The 22200-nt window shown below is 51.1% G+C and overlaps 1 protein-coding gene across 2 annotated transcripts; it reads right to left on the reverse strand.

The window, feature by feature from the left end:
* Positions 1 to 245: 245 nt before the first annotated feature.
* Positions 246 to 20328, reverse strand: RHBG (Rh family B glycoprotein). Of its 2 annotated transcripts, XM_044991285.1 has the most exons (10): positions 20033 to 20323; positions 11121 to 11307; positions 9858 to 10008; positions 9169 to 9316; positions 7779 to 7945; positions 5805 to 5942; positions 4546 to 4679; positions 2440 to 2561; positions 1785 to 1858; positions 246 to 1025 (listed from the first exon to the last, which is right to left on the reverse strand). In XM_044991285.1, the coding sequence occupies exons 1-10, from the start codon at positions 20220 to 20222 to the stop codon at positions 951 to 953; spliced, it is 1386 nt and encodes a 461-aa protein (XP_044847220.1). In that variant the 5' UTR covers positions 20223 to 20323; the 3' UTR covers positions 246 to 950. The 2 variants fall into 2 exon arrangements, 1 of the variants encoding a protein (XP_044847220.1); XR_006574049.1 differs by lacking the exon at positions 246 to 1025 and having other exon boundaries at positions 4546 to 4674; positions 20033 to 20328.
* Positions 20329 to 22200: the final 1872 nt, after the last annotated feature.

Here is a 22200-nt window from a genome sequence, read left to right on the forward strand (position 1 = left end):
GTTACTTTCATGGTAGCATCTCCAGGTGCTACCGGAGATCAGGGCCTCACTGGACTGAGTACTACACAGACACCTAGTGAGAGACAGTCCCTGCCTGAAGATCTAAACATCTCAGAAAGGTTTAGTTTTTAATACAGAGAGGGGAAACTGAGGCCCAGAGGGATTAAGGGTTTGCCTGCATGCAGAGCTGCACTGGTTAAACCAAAGATCTGGCGGGGGGTGTTATACCAGTGCCCAAGGCTGGATGGAGGTGATCATTTCACTCGGAGCGCTTTATTTTGGTTTAACTGAAGTCAACGAGGAACAGGTTTAAGATTTGAGCAGGGGGTTCGACTAGATGACCTCCTGAGGTCCCTTCCAACCCTGAGATTCTATGATCAGCCACTGATCAGCCCGTTAAACTGAAATAAGAGAATCCACCCAGTTTGCATGAGTTCAGTGAAGCCGGTGTGTACACCAGGCCTAAAGGACTGGCCTGATCTCACACCGGGTGTCTGACCGAGCTGGGAACTGAACCTAGATCTCTGTCTAGCCTCTAAACTGCCACGCGTCATTTTCTCTCGAAAGGAGCCTGGACAGTGAGTGAGACTGAATGGGGTGAAGAGAGTGTTAGCTCCATGGGAACGCTGATCCTGGCTTCCATTTGCTTCGTATTCCAGGCATGGGACAGATGGGCAGGGCCAGTCCTGTCATGGGGAGAACACACGTGGGAATGTAGCTGCAATGCACCAAGAGGATCCTTGCAAGAGGAGGTGGGATGGGGTGGAGACCATGGCCTGGCTTCCCATCACAAGCTGCTACGCCTCTGTCCACAGCTCAGGCTAAATGAGGCTCTTGCAGACTAAGACCCCTTGCGGTCGGCAGATGCTCGGGAAATCTCCCCCTGTACTGGATGGTTTGAATGAGGTGGGCCAGCAGGCTGAGGTGTGCCGACGGAGAGGGAAATCCCATTAGACGCTCGCACTCCTTTCGGGGTCCTCGGAGTTCACAGCCGTCATGTATCCGTCCTGATGATCCTCAGGGACCTGGAGGAAACCAGAGACACAGGGTGACACGGGGTATTTCCCTGCTCAGACCAATTGGGGATAATCAGAAACCTTGCGTGGAGGAGACGCTGCCTGTGAGCCACGAGCCCAGGCATTGATGGTGACCACAATACAGCAAGTGGCACCAGCTGAGAGCGTGTGTTAGCATTAGACACAGGGATTGGGAAACTCTTTTCCTATTATGGAGAAGGTGAGAGTTAGGCTGTTGGTGACAGTTTCAGGGCAAATGTACCTATCCCCGGCCCCCTATGGTCCCACTTAAAGGTTTCTGGCTTCCAGCCACCATCTCTGTCACGGCTGATTGTTTGTTTCAGTCTCTGGCCTGGGACTCAGTTCCCAGTTCTGCTCCAGATTTCCCCCGTGACTCTGGGAAAACCACCCGGGGCTACATTTTCAAGCGCTCCCATTGACGACTTTACAAAGCAAAGGCAGCTGCGGAGCGCTTTGGGAAAACCAGGCCTTTTCCCCTCGGCGTCTCAGTCCACATCTGTAAAATGGAGCAGATCATTTTTTGCCTAGTTAGGTGGTAAAGCTCATCCGGGCAGGGCCTGGGTCTCGCCATGTGTACGTGCAGCCCCTAGGGTCGCGGGCCCCCGATCCTGGTAGTAACTGCTAAGTGCTACGGTGAAATAAATCATATGTGGTGCCTCGTCTGCTACAGCTCTTCAAACTAACCCCAGGGAACGGCGTCTGTTGCTTGGGGCACCTTGCCGAAATAAAACAAAACCAAGGCTTTACCTCCCAGTAGATCTGATCTTCGAAGCACTGTGTGTCCGGAGGGGACCCCAACGACCTGATTTTCAAGGCAGCTCCTGGGAACATAAAAGGAAGGGTGAGGGGGAAAGTTTGTCCCATTCTGCGTTCTCTTTTCAGAGGTGCTGATCACCTGCAGCTCCTCTTGTATTCAGGAGGAGCAGCCAGGGCCCAGCACCCCTGAAAATCAGGCCCACTTATTTTGTTGCTTGTATTTTGGATGTCTAACTTCAACTACCCAACTTTGAAAACTTAAGAGCTGGAACAGATGATGATTTCCTGACGCCTTGGTTTACGCTGACCTCTAGTGGCTGGACAGAGTTTGGCACCCAGTGGTTATAGTATTTAACAGACTTATAGAGACCTAATTTCGTAGGTCCCCATGTTAAGTATCCTCACACCTTCTTGTCAATTGTCTGAAACGGGACATCCTGATTATCACTACAAAAGTTTTTTTCTCCTGCTGATAACAGCTCACCTTAATTAATTAGCCTCTTAGAGTGGGTAGGGCAACTCTCACCTTTTCATGTTCTCTGTATGTCTGCGGAGCAGGGGTGGAGCATTGCCAGGGAAAAATACCTCTGCCTGTGGTACTGTGGCCACAGTGAAATCACACCCCATCAACAGACACAAAGCTCACCCACGAGGCTTCCTCCGACAACAGCGAACCCCAGCGTGATGAGTAATGCGAAGAGCTGGCAGATTCCCTGGTACGTTGCCGTCCGGCTTCCGTCAGCGATTAAAGGGAACACGTCGGCCATCCTGCAAGAGCCAGGTATGTGCTGGGAACTCCTGTAACTCATGCTGACCGAGGTGGGGCCTTGTCCCCAACGCGTGCCAGAGTCATTTAAGAGGATAAGAATCTACTACTGCTGGAAGTCAATGGAGCTACTCCATTAGCTTGAACTGTAGCCCGTCTACTCCTAGAGCTGAAGGTCACCTGTTCAAACCCTGCCGATGGGCCAGCATCAAAGCCAAGTTGTGGGGGCTCAGTTAGGCTCCAAGGACTGATGTTTTGCTGCTGTGGAACTAATGAAGCCATAGAGATGCAGGGTTGCCTAGATACAGAAGGGTTCAGAGGCAGTGGAAAGGGTGCAGTGCTAGGGGCGTGGAGGATTTGGGGAGCTGTGGACAGTCCTCCACCTCTGCTGGGACTCACTGCTTGTCCCCTGACAAGGGCTTTTTGGGGGTGGATCAGACGCATCTATTGCTGGAGGGGGAGCTTACTGTCTGCGGCAGTGGGGTGCCAGAGAAGAAGCAGGCCTTACAGAAGCAACTCCACAGCTCCAGCCTTGTGCAGGGAAAGCGTTTGGGTACCACAGGCATTAGCCCTAAAGGCCCTTAAATATTCACAGATCAAAAAGTGCAGAGGCTCCAATCATGTCATCTTGCACTTGTTAGTCCCCGTAGATGACAGAGGAGCCGGTAGATGGAAAACACTGGAGATGCGAGGCCAGACATTTTCTCAAATGAACCTCCCAGCAGATTTGTGTTGTCAGGCGCCAAGTGTAAGCACAGAGGTTTGGCTGACCCAATAGCAAGTCTCAAAAATCGGGACGGGGAGGGGGGGAATAGGTGTCTATGTGAGGAAAAAGACCCAAAAATCGGGACTGTCCCTATAAAATCGGGCCATCTGGTCACCCTAACAGAGGTTCAAGCCCAAAACAGTTCACTCATCCCTAGAGAGTGAGTGACAGGAGCTTGTGAAATTGGTTTTATTCCTGGTCCCGTCACTGAGCAGCAATTCCCTTCACCTCTCCATGCTCTGGTTTTCCCCTCATCATGAATGCAATAATGTCCTTCTCCCAGGGGTTGGGTTGCGTTACAAGGCAGAACGAGTGTTAGTAAAGTGCCAGGGGTTGGAAGGTGCTATTAATAGGCTTGAAAGGATTCGATTTTTATCTGTCAATATTGGTGAACGTTGATTTCACCGTCCGCACACAGCCCCAAAGTGTATTTCCATCTATGATGATTGAAATTTACAGCTAGGCAAAGGAAGAAAAACTCTGCTTAAGAACTTGATTTCAGGATATTGACTTGCATATTTTGCCATGTGACGCTGACTCTTCGTGCCTTCGAGTTATAAAGCTTTAACTTCCTGCATCTCAGCGTCTACTCTCATTACCTAATGACCGTCTGACGGCCTCTGTGGTCTGCCCACCCCCCCTAACTTCCCCACAAGTCTGAACATGTAAATAGATAACGAGGAAAAAATGCTTTAAAATAAACCTCTGTGTTATCCATCGACAACATTCAAAAATAGTCGCCTGTTGCTAAGTCTCGCTGTAAAGGCCGAGTCTTAGATGTGTGGGTTATTCCCCTCCCCTCCCCGAGCAGGGTTGTGAACCGGTGTTGGGGGGAGAGGATAGCAAGTGTCCTGTCCTTTCCATAACGCACGCTGACCTTCTGGTGCTGGTACACAGGAAGGGGTTCTTGGTACTGAAAAGATGGAGCACGGCTGCTATAGAAATACCGTCTCCCAGGGAATAGCCGAGCAGTGATTCGGGGCCTCTCGGTGGCAGTATCGAGTTAGGGAGCAGAGGACAGGCTGGTGTGTCAATGAACCGTGCGTGATCAATGCCTGGCTTGCATAGAGCCGCCTAGATGTCACCTCCCGCCCACTCCATCCCCGGCACTGGGTGGGGTGCAATTTACGATCGAAATCAAGGAATCCATTGGAGGGGAGGGTTGGAATGAAGGATCGTCTCCCCCCCCCCCCCCACACACACCCGTGAGCAGTGCTCACCCGTCCCCGTAGACATCTTGCGTTGCCAGAGCTGCCACCAGAGCTCCCAGGAGAGCACCCAGGACGCCCGGCATCCCGTGGAGGTTGTGGACCCCGCATGTGTCCTGTATTTTTAGTCTGGAGTCCAGGCTGGGCTGCGGAGAGCACAGAGGGGTCTGTGAGGAGGTGAAGGGCTAGAGGTGCGTTCAGGGCCCGGGTTCTGCCGTGTGCGTCTAAGAGGCGCGGTGAAGGGGGTGCGAGGGCTTCAAGCCACCTTCCTGGACTGCCTGCCCCGCCCCCGGGGGCTGGAAAGCCCCTCGGTGTAACTTGGACATCCCTGGGGGCCTGTCTATGCGGGAGGCTTCTTACAGAGATGGCTTCCTCCCTCCCCCTTGCACGGGGACAAAGGGCAGTGTAGACGGTAAGGCAGGGCTTAGGCAGGCAGAGGAAAGACGCGCCTGAAGTGAACCCTGTGGGTATGTTTCCAGGACAAACCCTACACGGTTCTCTGCACGCACAAGGTGCAGTGTCACATCCCCACTGCCGGAGGAGCCTGTCCCCACCGTCTTCCCCCCCAACAGCCAGAGGTGTTCGCTGCCCCCTGCACGTTGCAGTGTGGATGGAGCTTGCTTTTCGCTGCGGCACGTAGCCACACGTACCCTACGTGCCACCGCCAATGGTGTGTCGTACAGACATGGTTTTAAGCTCCAGCCATCCAGGTCCCCCCACCTGCAGCTCCAGTGCCTGGCCCCCACGGCACACCCTAGGCTGGGGGTAGCGAGCTGGAGGCAGCAGAGTGTCTATCTTCCACCGTCCCTGCGCTGGAGGAAACCTCCCCTGGCCCCAGCTGGGGTTTTAGGGCCTGGTTATGGTGCTCCAGCCCCTTCGAGGGCCCTGGCTGGCGTTCTGGAGAAAAGGGCCCTCAATGCCAATGAGGATCCGGCCCCACGTAAAGGTCCGTCTACACGGCACGCTCCTGTCCGTCGTGGGCCGAGTACATGTGCATGCCCCCAGCACGGGTATAACTAGCAGCGTAGGCTGCGAGGCCCCTTTCAGGCAAGTAAAGCCACACCTGGCCTCTGGGGTTATGGACCCTGAACACCTTTCTACGCGCCCAAGCTGGGCTTTCCCTGTCTACACAGCCCGGCACCTCCTCCTGCCAGAGCCGTTCCCTGGCAGGCGAAGCTACGCACCGCCGTGTGAACACAGCCTGCTTTTCACTGTGGCGGGTAGCTCCACGGACCCTCCCGTGCTGCGGCGACGTCGCCGACGGGACTTACCGTGAGGAATTTGAAGCCCAGGGTAGAAATGAGCCCAGCGAGAAACCCGGCGATCATGGCACCGAACGGAGTCAGCATCATCTCGCCTGATGTCCCGACCACGACCCCGCCGGCTAAGGCTGCGTTCTGAATATGGACCTGGAGAGAGAGAGAGAGCACGGGGGGAGGAGCTCAGCGCAGACTCCCGCACCCGCCACTGGTCAGGTGCAGTGAAGGCTGGAAGGAGAGGTGGGGAGAAAGTTGGGAACAATTTCAAAGTTGTGTCTGGATGGCGCGGTTCAAAACGGCAGCCCCTCGAAAGGGGAAGCCTGTTCACACAGCTCTTAGAAGGCCCAGAGGGTGAGGGACTGTCACCATGTTATCTACCAATGGTATTTATGTGGGTCCATCACTACAGTACCAGAGCACCTCTCAGTCTTTAGTGTATTTATCTTCACAATCTCCCTGTGAGGTAGGGCAGTGCTATTACCTCATTATACAGATAGGGAAACCGAGGCACAGAGACTGAGTGACTTGCCAGAGGTCACAGAGTGAGTCTGTAGCAGAGGAGGGAATAGACCCCCCCCAGGTCTCCCAAGCCCTAGGGCTAATGTCCTGAACACTGGATCATCCTTCCTTGCTGCCTCTGGCAATATCCTTGGGAGACCTTATTGAATTAAGTTTGAGTCTATGGCTTGTGTGTTATTGTGGGCTGAGGTTATGTGTAACCTCTCAGTGGGGGGAGGGGGGAGATGTGACATTTCAGTGGGGCTTGAAATGACTATAATGACCAACGTGCCAGACAAGAACGGACTCTTAGAACAGAAAGCGCTAAGTGGTTTTCCTGGGGAATAGCTAGGGGGAGATGAATGCAAATTCCCCACCGCCGGTTACGCCCAAACCCAGCCTTTTGAAGCCATGCCCCGAAGATCGCGTCACTGCCTGCTGACCGCCTGGTACATGAGGCCAAGCTGAAAGCCCCAAGCTGTGTAAAGGAGAGGCTGGACTGTTCATGGTGCCTGTGAACCTAGACAGGTGTGAACTTGTAACCACGGGGAAAACCTGACTGGGGGTTTTGAAGGCCCGGCACCACCCAGAGCCCAAGGCTGGAGTTCAGGTGACCTCTAGTGAGCCTTGCAGCATGCGGGTAAGTTCTTGTATTGTTTTAAATACGTTTTCCCTGGAAGGCTGCTACCGTAAGAATAAATACGCTTGCTGGGTGGTAACAGAACTGCGAGCAATCACGCTGCTCATTGCTTTCTCTCCAGAGGCTGCTGGAGCAGCCTGACTGGCTTGCTGGGAATACCACAGTGCAGCCTGGAAAACTCTCAGGCAGGGGTCTCTCCCCAAGCGATGTGAGGGCTGGGGAGCCGGGAGCCTAGACTGGGAGCCCCTGGTGGACCATGACGGGGGAAATACAGGCGTCCTGAACTGTGACCCCCAGAATCCCACCTGCTCACCACCGTTCCCGTCCACCATCTTGGGAAGGACAATCCTGGTCAGGCAGGTCTGCACAAAGGGAGCCCCACTCTTGTGCATCTCTGCAGGTCGCCAGGCTCAGGGCTCCTCTCCTGCAGAGTCTCGGGGGTGCGTAGCGGAGTCCACATGGCCAAAAGACTGAGGTTCTCGTTGGAAGGGGGAAATGTGGCCGGCAGGAGACTTGGGGGCATGGGTGGCGGGTGTCGAAGGCCAATGGAGGCTAAGCCTCCCCTAACCCAGGCCATGGCCTCACCCAGGCTCTGCCCTGAGGCCTCTCCCTGAGTCCTCCTCTCCCTGAAGCCAGCAGGGGCTCAGGTCCAGCCGACGGCCAGTGGTGGCTCAGGCCAGTGGCCTGGGGATCAGGCCAGCCATGGGGGTGGTGGACTTGGGGCTCAGATGTGCTCTTGGGAGGAAGGGGTGGGGCTGGGGGCCAGCCTCCCTGAAACGGGGGTTCACCCACTGCCCATGCTTGGGGGTCATCAGCAAAAAGACAGAGGGGCCGTTGAGTTGACTCACCATGTCCAGTTTGCCTTCCCCATTGACGAGGGCAGACGTGGCAAAGGTGGCCAGCGTGCTAGCGGCCAGGGAGAAGTAGGTGTTCATGACCGTCCGCTGCTGGTCGTCGCCGTGAGCTGTAATGGCAGAGTTGAAGCTTGGCCAGAAGAGCCATAGATAGATTGTTCCTGCAGGGGAAGGAATCAGGAGTTGAAAGCAGATTTGGAAGGTAGGGAATCTCCCACAGAGCTGATGAAGAATGTTCTGTGAACGCTTTTTTCGATGGAAAACGGGTCTTTGACCATAATGAAAATGGTCATTCATGTTTTTCTTCTGGGTTGAAATTTTCCTGTTTTTTCCATTGAAAAAACAGAAAATGAAAGACTAAGTGTTGGATTTCAGTTAAATCAAAACCCAAAACACTTTTACCAAAAAATTTTCAACAAAAAGCCCCCACCACCACCTTCCAAAAAAAAGTTAAAGGAAAATTCGTAGGGGAAAATGTTGGGTTCTAATCCTCACTCTTGAATCGACTCAAAATTTGACATTGCTGATTGGATTTTCAGGTTTGGTTTGATGCAAACTCCCCTCCCCGGAACTGCTGCTAAGCAGACAAATCAGCTGTTTATTGAGAGAGTTCTTTACTGTTTAACAGAGGACTTTTCTAAGTTCCCTAAAATACACAAGCTTGCTTGGATTGTTTTGAAACTTGATGTGCGTTGTCTGGGAGTGATGGTCTATAGTGTTATGGTCACCACTTTTACAAGACTCTGATATATTTTGTACAAAGCATGCCTTGTGAGAGAGCATTTGAAAACCCATATCCTGCTGAACATTATTGTCCTGGTAAAATATGTGTATCAACATTGTATGGAAAGTTATACGTTTCTACTGCATAACATTGCTTTAACATGTTCCAGGGCTAGAAAGGCAGATCCAAACCAGTTCTTCAAAGATGCATTAGCGCCCCCAGCCAGGTGTTAAAGAGCCGTCGCTGGCTTGAGCAGCCATTCTCCAGCAACATGAAGGTGTAAACAAGAAATGTACATGTCATCAGAGAGATGGTCCAACCCTCACCCCCAAGAGGCTACTTGTCACCTGCACCCCAGTTGGGGGTAATCCTCAGAGAGGGGAGGTTGGTATCAGAGAGACAGAGGCCTCCACTGCTCATGACATCAACTCTCAAAGAACTGAATTAAGAGGGGATTGGTCCCTGCGGTTGTTCAACGGTCCAGCTGGGTAATGTCACACTGGGACAGGGTTATGGGTCCAAATTTGGGGTCATCTGAGAAAGGGGGGTCTCAAGATAAAGCCCCCTAAAAATACCACAGACATAGTTTTCTGATTCGTCAGCTGTTACTTTGTCCCCATCCGGGGCTCCAGCGAAGCAGTGTGTGTTCCGAGTCCTTACCGATCATAGCAAAGAGATCTGAATGGTACACGGAGCCTTCCCTCTGCCTGCTCTTGTCCAGCTGGGGCCGATACAAGACCCGCGAAACCATCAATCCGAAATAAGCCCCGAAGGTGTGGATGGTCATGGAGCCCCCAGCATCCTTTGCCTGGACAGTACAGGAAGCAAAGGACGGTGCTGAAAAGGGGGCGGGAGGTAACCGCTGGGCAGCGTGTTTTCAGCCCAGACGCGCTCAGCAAAGACATGCGGATTCGACCACATTGAAATGTTTCGCGAATTCATGTCGGTTTTGCCGAATGCTTTGCTGAGCGGGGGAAGGGAGGGAGCCCTAAAAAATAGTTAGAAATCTAAACATTTGACTTGAAAACTATTTTTCACTTGGAAGCTTCCTGGAATTTTTTTTAAATTTAAAAACCTTTTAAAATGCTTGAAAGAAAACAGAGGTTTGTTTGGTTTTGTTTGTTTGTTTTCAAAAGGTGCAGGATAAAAAACACCCAAAAAACTAAATGAAAATAATTACATTTTGGATCAAATTAAATGTTTAGTTTGACCCAAAACAATTTTTTAAATTTTATTTAGCCACTGAACCGACAAGTCGGGCATTTGCTCGGCTCGAAGACCCCGTTGTCACCCAGCTTAGAACAGTCCTTCCCATGGGGAACGGAAGCGCCATGAGAAGTGTGACTTACCCCGACGACGCTGAGCAGGACGTATTCATTAATACCAAAGAGTGTGACTTCAAACAAGGCCATCAGCAGTAGCTGGATGGGGCTCGTCTTACCCAGAACTGCTCCGAAGGAGATCAGGACGGCTCCGGAGCAGAAATCGGCGTTGATCATGCTAGCAGGAATAGTGAAGAAAGTAGAACAGGTTACAGGTGACTGTTACCCTGGGCAGAGTGCCAAACACAAGACCAGTTTCCTCTAGATTTAAATGGCGCAGGGACCCTTGCACTGGGGTGAATTTCAGCCTCCAGCTAGTTTAATGGGTAACGGAGAAGATTGTGCACTTGACAGTCTGGGAAATTCACAAGGGTCCCCAAGAGAAAAGCCATTAGAGTGACCAGACAGCAAGTGTGAAAAATCGGGACTGGGGGTGGGGGGTAATAGGAGCCTATATAAGAGAGAGACCCAAAAATCGGGACTGTCCGTATAAAATCGGGACATCTGGTCACCCTAAAAGCCATCCAGAGAAGGAACGGCAGAATCGGTTAGCGGGTGTGATTGGAGACTTTGGAACAGAAACGCTCGGCTCGTCTAATGAGTGGGCGGAAGGGCTAAGAACTTGGCTGGAGGGTTTCGCGTCTGTGAAATTATCCGGCCGGCGTTGTGGTCTGCAGGAGGCCAGATGATCTATTGGTCCTATCTAGTCTCAATCTAACGAGTGAAAAAAGGCCACCTATTATTCCATGTATTACAGTAGCCACAGCTGAGATCAGAGTGCATTGTGCTAGGTACCGTCCATACACACAGGGAGAGACGCGCTCTGCCCCGAAGGCGAGAGAAATGCGCTCTTGTTATCCCTACGGTACAGATAGGGAGCCGAGGCCCAGGGAGACAGGGTCACATGGGGAGTCTGCAGCAGAACCGGGATTTCAGCCTCGGCTCTCCCATGCCCACTGCCAAATCCGCTTTTGACTGCTGGATAAACGAGCAAATCAGGCTGAGGCAACACAGCGGTGTTCTGATCGCAAGTGTGTCTGACGTGAACATCTGGGCGGCTCCCTGGCCCCGAAAGAAAAGCTGGATGTGTGACTTCACGCCCTGTTCCCATCTATCCGAGCACCTCTGAACCTTTATTCCTTGCAACCCCCGGGAGCCGGAGCAGGGCTAGTCCTCCAGTTTTACCAACGGGGAGCTGAAGCACAGAGACTTACCCACCGTCATGCAAAGAGTCTGGGAATAAGCCACCTGACACCCTTCCTCTCTGACCCCTGGCTTCAGGCTGCTCACCTCTCTATTCCGATGTGAATCTTGCCATCGTGAAAAGAGTGGAAAAAGCCTTGGATCAGCGTAGACCACTGGATAGCGAACGCCGCGATCAGGAAGTTGAAGGCTACGCTGCCAAACCCGTAACGTTTCAGGAAGGTCATCAAGAAGCCAAAGCCGATGAAGATCATGGTGTGGACATCTTGGAAACCTGGGGAGAACATCACAAGTGGATTTGATCACGGGGGAGGGGGAACTTGTCAACACATTTTCTGAAATATTTATTTTACACACACACACACACACACACACACACACACACACACACACACACACACACACACACACACACACACACACACACGGGTTGACAGATTTTTGACATGCTCCAGGATTGGTGCAAAATAACCCAGGATGGGAGAAATCCACAAAAATGCTGAGTTTTATTTGTTTCTCTTTTTTTTTTCAGTCTGAATTTGAAACTACCTTTGAGCTTCAAAACATTTTTGAATTTCCTGTCAGGGCCGGAGAATCCGCCCCAGAGGATGTAGGTAGACTGCAGTGCTAAGATCCTCCTCTCTGCACAAACGCACTGAGCGTTTCCCAGGACCGTTTCTTTCCCCTCTGCTTTCATCAGAACAGAGAGCAGCCCCCAGTGGTCTCTAGGAAGCCATCACCCAGGGCATGAGAGCAGCCAAGCGACCTTGAGAATTCCCCGAGCACGGACATGCCCTGTGGCCCCTTTCTCTGGGGCTGGCCCATGGAACAACGACCTCGCTGAGTGGCTGCTGCGCAAACACTGGGGCAGCGTACCTCCCCGCTTTGTTCTGCCGCCGTTCGGGCGGGATGTAAAAAGCGAGGTCCTGACCCTTAGAGAGCCCATGACACCTTTCACAAGAGCTCTGGGGCGTCTCCTGGACAAATTCCAACTGGAGCCACTGCCCCGCACCCCCCACCTCCTCACTTTCAGGACTGAGAGGTGGCTGCATTTCAGTGGGGGACAGGTGATCCCTGTTCTGCAAAGCACTTTGGAATTCCTCGGGCTGAGCCGTGCTACAAAAACCTACGTCCTGGTCAGAAGCAGAATGAACAGCATTGCACTTGTAAGAGCGACATTTCCACCCAAAACCTTACGCTGTGTTACTGTGGGAACATGGACAATAATTCTTAGCCATTGGATAGCACCTCTCCTACCTAGATCTCCCTTTACAAAAGTGGGGAGTGGTTACAGACCATTGCTCGTTCTCACAATTTTATCACAAGTCTCGTGATCTTTGCTGTTCCTGGTAAAGCCCCGGCTCTGGGAGTCAAGTGTGTGGGGGGAGGAGAATTCAAAACTGTTTCTAGACCTCGTGTCTGCAGAGAAAAGTGAGTGAATCAAGGGCACCTTGAAGGCTCAGAAACCAGACAGAAGATAGAAAGAAGCCAAAGGTTTTTTTTGTTTGTTTTTTAATCTTATGATTTTAAGCCAATTTCATGATTTCTTTGGGTGCCTGAGCCATGATTTATTTTTTTTAACCCACGTGGGGTTCGCAACACTGTGGCTATTATCTTCATTTAACATATGGGGAAACTGAGGCAGGTGGGGGGAAGAGGTTTGCCAAAGGTCACACAGCAAGTTAGTGGCAGAGCTGCGAAGGGAGCCAAGTTCTCAGTACTCCTAGTCCCTTACTGTAACCATGAGAGCAAGTGGGCTGTTTGTCCAATTAAACCAGCTGTAAATCCAGAGCGACTCCCCTGACTCCAGGGGAGTTTAGATCAGTGTAAATGATCGCAGAAATGGGGCCTGCCAAGCCACTCGTGGAATCGCTCTGAAACCAGCGAGCCAAACGTAGCTGGGAGTAAAAAGGTCTTATTCTCCCTTGTCCAGCACCTCCTGTTTCCATTCGCACCGATGCGAGGCATGTGCAACGCACTACGGGCCTGATTCTCACTTCCACTCGGAAGGGCCCGTTGCACTGATCTGACAGCGTGAAAGCCTCTTTTACTAGGCTAGAGCGGCATAAAGGGGCCTTTGTGTAAATGAGAATCAAGCCATCGGCACTGGGAGGGTATAGAAATGATTGTAACTTGCATGCCCCCGAGGGGTCGGGGGTGGGGGGCAGCAGAAATGAGGGGTCTATCGCAGGAATAGCTGCGAAGCGGAGAGCTATGCGAGTACAGGGTCCGCTGCGTTCTCCCCCTTTGCCACCCCCAGGCACAGAGATCTGCCAGGTGCTTCACCGCCCCCTCCTTCCACAGGAGCTAAAACAGCCAGCTGAGCACCAAGATCCTCAGCGGGTGTAAACCGGCGTCGCTCCACTGCAGTCAATGGGACTCCGCCGCTTAACGCCAGGGCAGCGCCTGCCCCTCCGTCTCGTCACCTCGCTGCTGCCAGCCAGCGCCCGGAGCTCACACTCGACATTTGCGACAGTCACAGGTACAGGATTTCGCGCCACTGTGTGCTCTGCGCTGAAAGCAACTAAATAAATATAGACTCTGCAGATGCACAAGCATTAGGCTCGTGGTGCAGGAACAACGCAAGGGCCTGGTCCTGCATTGCCCTGCACCCTGGGGGAGTCCTTTACCCTGGCGTGAAACGGCACCTGCCTGATTCTCATTTACGCCAAGACCCTTTACGCTGCTCTGGCAGGACTTAAAGAGGAAGTAGATTCATTACACTCCCATTAAGATCCTGCTTCCCTTGCCAGAGCGGCGTCAGAGGCCCATGGTATGAAGGACACTCTGCATCTACCACTGTGAGGATAAATACATTAAAGATGACGAAACGCTTGGGAGATCTACCAATGACAAACGCTGTCTAAGAGCCTGGCATGATCAGTTATGATCTTGTAGCGTTTTGCACTTATTTCGTTCTCGTGCCAATAAGAACCCTGGGGGCCCGATGCCGATTTATACCAGGGCCCCTTCACCCCACGCTGGCAGCGTGCTCACAGGTACTCGCCCCCCCTTCGCGCTGCCTGAGTAGGATAAAGAGGCATTCGGGTAAATACGACGCCCGCAGGTGAAGATCCAGGTCAGTGGAGAATGAGGGAGCAGCTACCCTGCAAAGAAAGACCCACGCAGGAAGTCCTGGAGCCTGGGTCAGCTGACAGGGCTTTGAACCTCGCTGCTGTAGGGGTTTGGGGTGCGGGTTGGTTTTGGGGGGTGGTCTTGCTTGTAGTGTGGACATAGCCGGAGACTCCAGGTCTCACAGCTCAGCAGCATGGTGGAACGTGTCCTCCTGTGTGTGTAAATGGTCATGGGTTTGAATCCAACCTCGGATGGCACAGAAGAACCTATGAGAGAGGCTGAGTGATCACAGAGCTAGGCTGAGAGTTGGGAGACTGATTTCAATCCCCTGCTCTGTCAGAGGCTTCCTGGGGGCAAGTCTCTCCCTGCCTCAGTTCCTCATCTGTACGATGGGGATAGCAGCCCTGCCCTGCCTCCCAGGGCTGGTGTGAGGACAGATACACTAACGATTATGAGGAGCTCAGCTACTATAGTAACAAGGCCCAGATGTGGGTGTAGACAACTGTGGGTGGGAAGGAAAAACATGGGGGTTTGCATTAATAAAGAAACCTCGAGCTTGGGCCAGAAGCTCGTCTATCTCCCTTTTTTTAAAAGTGGACAAATTCAGCCCTGGTACTAAGCTACTCCTGGAAGCAATATGCAACAACTCTGCCACCGCCCAATTAAAAAAAACAAGTTGTCTACCTCCAGCTATCTAAGGCCTGGTCTACACCCAAGACGTAGGTCGACCTAGCACCGTGGCTCAGGGCTGTGAAAGATTCTGTGCCCCGCAGGTCTCCTTAACCCCGGCAGTAGAGGCAACTAAGTTGGCGGAAGCATTTTTCCACGGATCTAGCCACGGCCTCTCGGAGAGATGGATTATCTAAACCCCTCCCCTGGACGCAGGAAGCAGCCACGCGACAGCGGCACAGCTTCAGTTCTGCGGTAGCGTAGACATACCCTAGGCTGCATTCTTTCCTGATAGGAGGTACATGTCTCTCTGTGTTGAATGTGTGTGGGGGAGGAGAGGGTGGGGATGTGTAATTCTCTTTCAAATCTGGGTGCAGTTAAGAGTTGGCAGATGAACTGGGAGAACCTGTCGGACGTCCGCCCCTGCTAGCCTGACTTGCTCCAGCTGTGCGGTTGCCCTGCCTTCACCAACACCGAGCAGGGCCGTTCTCTGCCCTGTACCCACCTACCCCTTCTCTTGTGCGGGGGTTCCATGAACGCAGCAGGCGGCGTGGATGGTGGGCTGTAACTTGCCGAGCCGCATGGTAAGGGGAGTCCTGGAAAGCCAGGAAGTTCCCAAGATTGTTAAGAGGCAGGGTTCGCGGTGAGCTTTTGGTTTTGTGCCTGGAGCACTGTCAGTCACAACTCCCTTTCCCCTGGCGAGAGACAAAATAAAAATGACCCGTCTGGCTGCAGGAGTCTTGATCCAACCGAACAGGCAGAGGCGTGTCAGACTGGGAGGAAAGTCAGGCGTGGCTCAGGGTGAGCAGTTCACGTCTGTCAGTTGGCAGAGCTAGGAGCTAAACCCATGTATCCTGAGTCCCAGGCCAGTGATCTGTACACTAGGCAACGCTGCCTCCCTATGCAATATTGCAGGACCATTAGGCCAACGGTTTCAGAAGTAACCGCTGAGTCTCAAGTCTCTGTTGAAGTCACTGGAGCTATGTTGATTTACACCAGCTAGGGATCTGGTCCAAATTGCCCAAATTTCTCTAAAACTCAGGTACTTGTCTGCATTGAACATGCTACAGCAGCAGTGAACCACTGCAGATAATCCACCTCCCCAAGAGGCGATACCTAGATTGATGGCAGAATTCTCCCATTTCCGTAGCACTGTTTACACTGGGTGTTAGGTCGGCGGTGTAGATTTTTTTTTGCCACGCTCCTGAGCAACGTCATTACGCTGAGCTAATTTTCTAGTGCAGACCGGGCCTTAATAAAGACAATGGCCTGGTCTACACTAGAAAATTATGTGTTCATAAATCCACACCCCACCGGACGTAAGTAAGCTGACTTAAGTCACCACGTATACAGAGCTAGAAGAAATTCTTCTGTCGACCTAGCTGCCGCTTCTCAGGGAGGTGGATTACCTACGCCAAGGGGAGAACCCCTCCCTTTGGCATAGGTAGAGTCTACACTGAAGATAGTGTTTGCAGCCACGCTGCTGTAGCCTTTCAAGGGTAGACGATCTCTGAGCCCTTTCCCAGCCCTGCAGAAGAGCTCCGTGTAGCCCGAATGCTTGTCTGTCTCCCCAGTAGGCGCTGGTCCAGTAAAAGATATGATCTCACCCCCCTTGTCTGACTAATATCCTGGGACCGACACAGCTATAACACTGCAAACCTAATTTCTCTGCCACTTGCTTTGCAGCATTAGTTTCAGTCTATTTCATGCTGCTCTCCTAGCTAAGGCAAAGCGGGGTGGTGTTTTCATTATTCTTGTAAGTGTCTGATCCGTATCTGTTTCAGGCCTGGCGGTTTCGCTGGCTGCCCTTAGCAATTTGACCAGGACATCAGGATTAATGACCCTGGTTCATGACAACAGTCACGGGACTTTCCATGCCCATGAGTGGTCCGAGGCTGCGTTTTGCAATCGAGCTCATTCCAAAGAGCGCTCCTCAGCAGAGCAGCAACCTCTAACCTTGTGCAGAGCTGTGAGTACTGGAGCAGGGAAGCATCGGCAGTGAAAAATGGACGCATTGGATGGTACTTTGATTGCAAGCTCTGTGTTCTGGATTGACACAGCACCTTGCACTGTGGGGTCCCGGACCATGACAGGCTCCTGGGTTCCACGGTAATACAGATAAGAAATAGTAGTAGGATAGCACTAAATTCTAATTATAATTAACAGATCACAATGGAGATTGAAAACCATGTGCCTTACTCAGCCAGAACCTGATCCAAAGCTGTTGAAGTCACCAGAAAGTCTCTCTGTGACTTTCACAAGCCAGGTCCTAAGCCGTAAAGTGGTTGTGTCTATGGTTAAGTTTATGACCAATCCACACGGGGTAAATTAGAGCTGGTCGGAAAAATTCCAACCAAACAATGTTTCATCAGAATCGCCAATTTGGTGAAGTTGAAAGGTTCCAGGGACACAGTTTGGTTTCACCAATGTTCCAATGGGCTCGCGGGGGCAGCGGGCCAGGTGTCCGGCCCTGGGCATCCGCCTCCTCTCCTTTTCATGGACAACTTGGAAAGTTTTTTTGTTTTCATTCCAAAGAGGAGTGAAACCTGATTTTGAAATATCGAAATCCCCCATGAAATAGAACTACTTTCCCCCTCTATGTAGATCCCACAGTGGTCCATGATGAAAGCCCGCGTGTGGGAACATTGAACAAAGTTCTGCAGAGAGCAATGAAAATGGTTAGGGGACTGGAAAGATTGATTTATGAGTGACAACATGGTTTGAATAGCTCTGACCAGCAGTGATTAGTACCAGCTAGAGCCCTCAACCAAGACCAGAAGCCAATTGTGCTAGAGACTGTGTGTGCAAATAGCAAGAGATATTTCCTTATGAGCATGTTTTTGCTGCAGGGGGGAAAAGGTGTGTTCTTAACAAGCGTTAAAATCCTAGCGCAGACAAGGCGGGCGAGGGAGTATCTTTTATTGGGCCAGCTTCCATTGGTGATAGAGACAAGCTTTCGAGCTACCCAGAGCTCTTCTTCCGGTCTCTTCTCTCTGATATCCTGGGACCGATATGGCAACAACAATACTGCAAACAACAATGGAAACTAGCGAAGGCAAGGCGACTGTAGTTTTGACACAAGTTTGCTGGCAGACTAAACTACAGGCTCCCCTATAGTAGAGATCCCGGGCTAGAAAAGCGTACCGTCTGCCTAGCAGCACGTATCAATCCAATGCGTACATAGCTGAGTACAAAGATCTCCTTTATTAGCTTAGGCGTTCGTTATGTTGATAAAGGAGCAGCGTGCAGTGTGAGGTTATTACAAGAAGCAAGAGACGCACGGCCAAGCGGCAAGTGTTCTCCCGGATATTAACACCTCTCCGGAAGGCTTCTAAACGAACGGCCCAGGATTTGTGCAGTCACTTTGAGTCTTCCCAAAGTTCAGCAGGGGCCTTGCTATTTCTAGTCATGACCCGGTATTTCTGAGGGTTCCTGTCTAACGTTTCAACAGTGGCGAGCCAGTATTTCTACAGCATGGTCCGTGGGAATGGGCCAGTCACCCATCAGTGCTTTGAACTGTTCCTTGTCAAGCTTTTGACCAAGCAAAGCCCGCTCCTCTCTAATGAGACACAGGGAGATTATCTCCATTTTAAGAAGGGAAACCAAGCGTATGTCACTGCAGTAAGACACCCACAGCACCCAGCCTCAGAGTCCAGGTCAGCTGGCATGGGCTGCAGGGCTAACCATTGCAGGGTAGATGTTTGGGCTTGGGCTGAAGCTCTGGTTCTGAGACCCACCCCAGGCAGGGTCTCAGAGTCCGGGATCCGGCCTCAGCCCAAACGGCAATATTATATAGCCGCGCCAGCCCATGTCAGCTGATCCAGGCCAGCCGTGCCTCGGGTCTTTTATCACAATGTGGACATGCCCCAAGGCACAGAGAGACTGAGGCTATGTCTACACTGCAGGTGGTACCTAGCATGGGTACCGATAGCTTCTGGGGGATTGCACTGCTAACTCAGGCCGCCACGGCTTCGCTGCTGTTGGTACCCAAGCTGGCTGAGGTCGGAACCTGCTTACGCTCTGCAGTCACCCCGTGCGTGACTGCAGCATAGGCAAACTCGAAGGGATTTGCCCACGGGATCCTGTGGCAGAGCAGGGTTTGAACTCTGTTTTCTAGCAAGCCAGGCCACTGCCTGAACCACAATTTATTCTTTGATGCGGCCAGGTGGAGCGAACTTCCCCTGTGGTGCTGCAAATTGCCTGTGTGTGGTTCCCCGCAACCCCCGGCATTTAAGCTGGCTCTGATTGCCACAATAAGAACAGATCTGAACCGAGGAATGAATGAATCCCTGAGCAGCCTGACACCTCCCTTCCAGCCCCTTGACTCTTCATCCACCAGCCCTGACTACCACTTGCAGCTGAAGTGCAGGCCCCCATGGAGCAGCTGCTTAGCAATGTCACTGCATGGCCTGGTGCAAGGGGCTGGGCACCCTCTGCTCTCCCAGAAGTCAATCGCCTCTTTCAGGTTTTAGGTTCCACATGAGCCTCCAAACTCCTCTGCTCGGCAAGGGACGCCCTGGCACACAGACCCGCCCTTCCCGGAGGCCGGCTCTGGATTGCAAGACCCCGGGAAGGGATCAGCGTTTGCCTTGCAGCTGCGCTGCCCACCATCTCCCGTGAGCGTCCCGCTCGCGAGGATAATACACTGAGTGCTTTTCAACCCACGCGCCCGGCACCGGCCGCGCCAGCTTCTCCCACGCTCTGCGCAATCTTTCTGCACCAAGAAGAACAACCAAGATGGTGCCAAGAGCGGGCACCAGCTTGGGACATGTCTAAGTTCTTAAATCCTCCCTGAAAGTCAGCGTAGCCCAGATCCTCTGGGCCTGTAATGTACACATTTCCCGCGGTGCCTGAGCCACCAAGGATGCTGCTGTTGCTGTTGATTTTACATGGAAAGTGCTCCAATCCTACGAGGATGGGCTGAAGATCTATACCCCTAAGATAGATAGGCTGTGAGTCTGATACCCCACCCAGCCGTAGAGGTTCATGTTTTAGGACTGGAGGTCTCTGATTCAATCCCAGGAGTCAGCCAAAAACTGTCATATAAATGGGAGCTCATCTGGGGTTTGAGACCATGGGTATCGCGCACTTGGGATGCGCTTCCTCTGTCACAGAGAAGGGCCATGGAACATTTGGGGGCACGTAAACGCTTGGGTTCGCCTCCTACGGATGGCATCTGACCGTGGTGACGGGTGGTGTAGGTGGGACCTAGGCTGATGAAGCAGGAGCTGAGTGCATGGACGGGCTGTACTCACTCGGGTAGCGAAAGTAAAAATCGTTGTCCCGGTTGCTTTTGTTGTGGTGGCTCAGCTCCTCGTGCCAGAGCCTGGCGCTGGTCTCTTGATCGTAGCGGACAAAAACAGCAAAGAGGATGATGGTGAAGAGCTGGAGGAGGAAGCATATTGCCGGGAGCTTGAGCCGGAGGTTGGTTGCGTGGCCAGACATGCTGCTGAGGTGGAGGAGAAAGGAGCGAGATGAAAATGAAACTGATCTTCCAACCAGCCGCAGATGGAAGTTAACAAGCTGGGGCCCTTCCGCCAAGACTTTTGTTAATTACTTGTAGAAAGCCCAGCCCACCAGTCAATGAGTTGCCAGCTGTGTCCCTCCCACTGAAACACAGCGCAGCTCCAGAGGGTGAGAAAATATTTGCTCCTGTCTCCATTGCTGCATGCTTGCAAGCAACTGTCTGTTTAGGCAGGAACAGAGGAATGTGGAGAGCCAGCTTTGCCAATGGCTCAGTGACTGAGGCACCAGGTATGGATTCCTAGGGCCACATCCCTGGTTGAGGTAAATCAGTTGTAACTCCATGGCGGTCAATGGAGCTAAACCCTTTACACCAGCTGAGGATCTGGCCCATTGCGTCACATCATCATGACAGCAGCTGAGTCAGCCTGTTATGATTCAGAGACAAATTAAATGAGTTCAGCACAGCTATTGCATGCGGGTGACCATTTAAATGCAAGTCCTAGCCCTGGAATAGGGCTAGGGAGAAATGGATTCCGTTAGACTGTAGCTTCAATAGATTAGACTGGATAGATTAGGTTACAGAATGGATAGACTGGATTAGATTAATAATACAGTACCTACCTCACAGGAGTGTTGTGAAGATAAATCCATTAGCGATTGTGAAGCAATATAAGACCTACTGGTGAAAAGCATTATACAAGAAAGGGGTGGTTGTATTGTTATCTTGTGCTTTTCATCAGTAGATCTCAAAGCACTTTACAAAGGAGGTCTGTAGCATTATCATCATTTTATAGACAGGGAAACTGAGGCTCAGAAAGGTGAGGTAACCTTGGGCAAATCACTCAGCAGGCCAATGGCAGACCCAAGACTAGACTCCAGTTTTCCAAATTGGGCTCGTTTGTGCTGTCCGTTGATTTAGAGAGTAGATTACTTGAATTAGATTAGAAAAGAGAGAGATTAGATTGTATTTGGTTATATATTAAATGGATTATTTTAGATTATGGATTAGATTGATTAAATTTGGTATTGGACGTCTTTATTTGTGTTGGTGTCCACAGTGTGCTAATTTCTAGAGATTCAAGATTGAAGAGATTCAATGCATAAATTTATGGACCAGTTGGATTAGATTATAGATTAGATGGATTAGGTTAGACACAGGTGATAAATTTGGTTTCTATTATTATGGAGGTGTCGATCATGACTCCACAATCAAAGCTGAAATCTTTATTGCTCTTAAAGGGGAGTTTCAACCTTTTTATTTTGTATGAAAAATAAACCATCCCATCCCCAAATTTTCACTGCTTACTCTTTGAGCACAGAATTAATTTTCTGAGAATTTACAGATAAATACATTCGTTAGTTTATTAGTGTAAATTGACCCAAATCTAGATCCTGGAAGAAATTTAGTATCTGTTAGTCCCTTTTTTTGGCCCAAATGTTAACAACAGAATAACACAAGCACTCGAGTATATTAACTGGGTGAATTGGATAAATTAGTCTGCAATTTATCTGAATTGTTGTATCTCATTTTTATGACTAGACAGACTACAGGCAGGCTCAGGTCCGGTAACTCTTAAGGAGGTTCCATTGTCAGATAAGGTAGTTCAACCAATCACCACACTGCTTCAAAAGCTAATTTGCATGCAACAGCTCTATTGGTTGTAATGACCCACCAGTATGGGACTGGTCAGTTGTGTCGCGTTCTCATTGGTAGGTTGCTTGACATGCACAGTTAGGGCACTCAGTCTTAACATCGTTCCATAATGATGTTGCAAGGGAACAAAATATAGGAAAAAGTAAATGTGTATTTAAAAATCAGTTGTATCTAATTTAGGACCAAAAGTATTTTAAAAGTCTTAATTGTAAACATATGTTTATTGCATGATGTCACGGCAGGGCAGAGTTAAGGTTGTTTGGGTAACTTTATTGTACATTTCTTTTAAATGTATCTTTAACT

This window comes from Mauremys mutica, chromosome 17, assembly GCF_020497125.1.
Source record: "Mauremys mutica isolate MM-2020 ecotype Southern chromosome 17, ASM2049712v1, whole genome shotgun sequence".
Lineage (NCBI taxonomy): Eukaryota > Metazoa > Chordata > Testudines > Geoemydidae > Mauremys > Mauremys mutica.

What these genes read in the sequence shown, in the direction of transcription:
- RHBG (XM_044991285.1), bottom strand. Translation starts at nt 20,222, where the DNA reads ATGTCTGGCCACGCAACCAACCTCCGGCTCAAGCTCCCGGCAATATGC. An exon ending in TTTTTACTTTCGCTACCCGA is followed by an intron (nt 11,308 to 20,032) that starts GTGAGTACAGCC and finishes TGTTCTCCCCAG; the next exon opens with GTTTCCAAGATGTCCACACC. An exon ending in TCCTGCTCAGCGTCGTCGGG is followed by an intron (nt 9,317 to 9,857) that starts GTAAGTCACACT and finishes TGTACTGTCCAG; the next exon opens with GCAAAGGATGCTGGGGGCTC.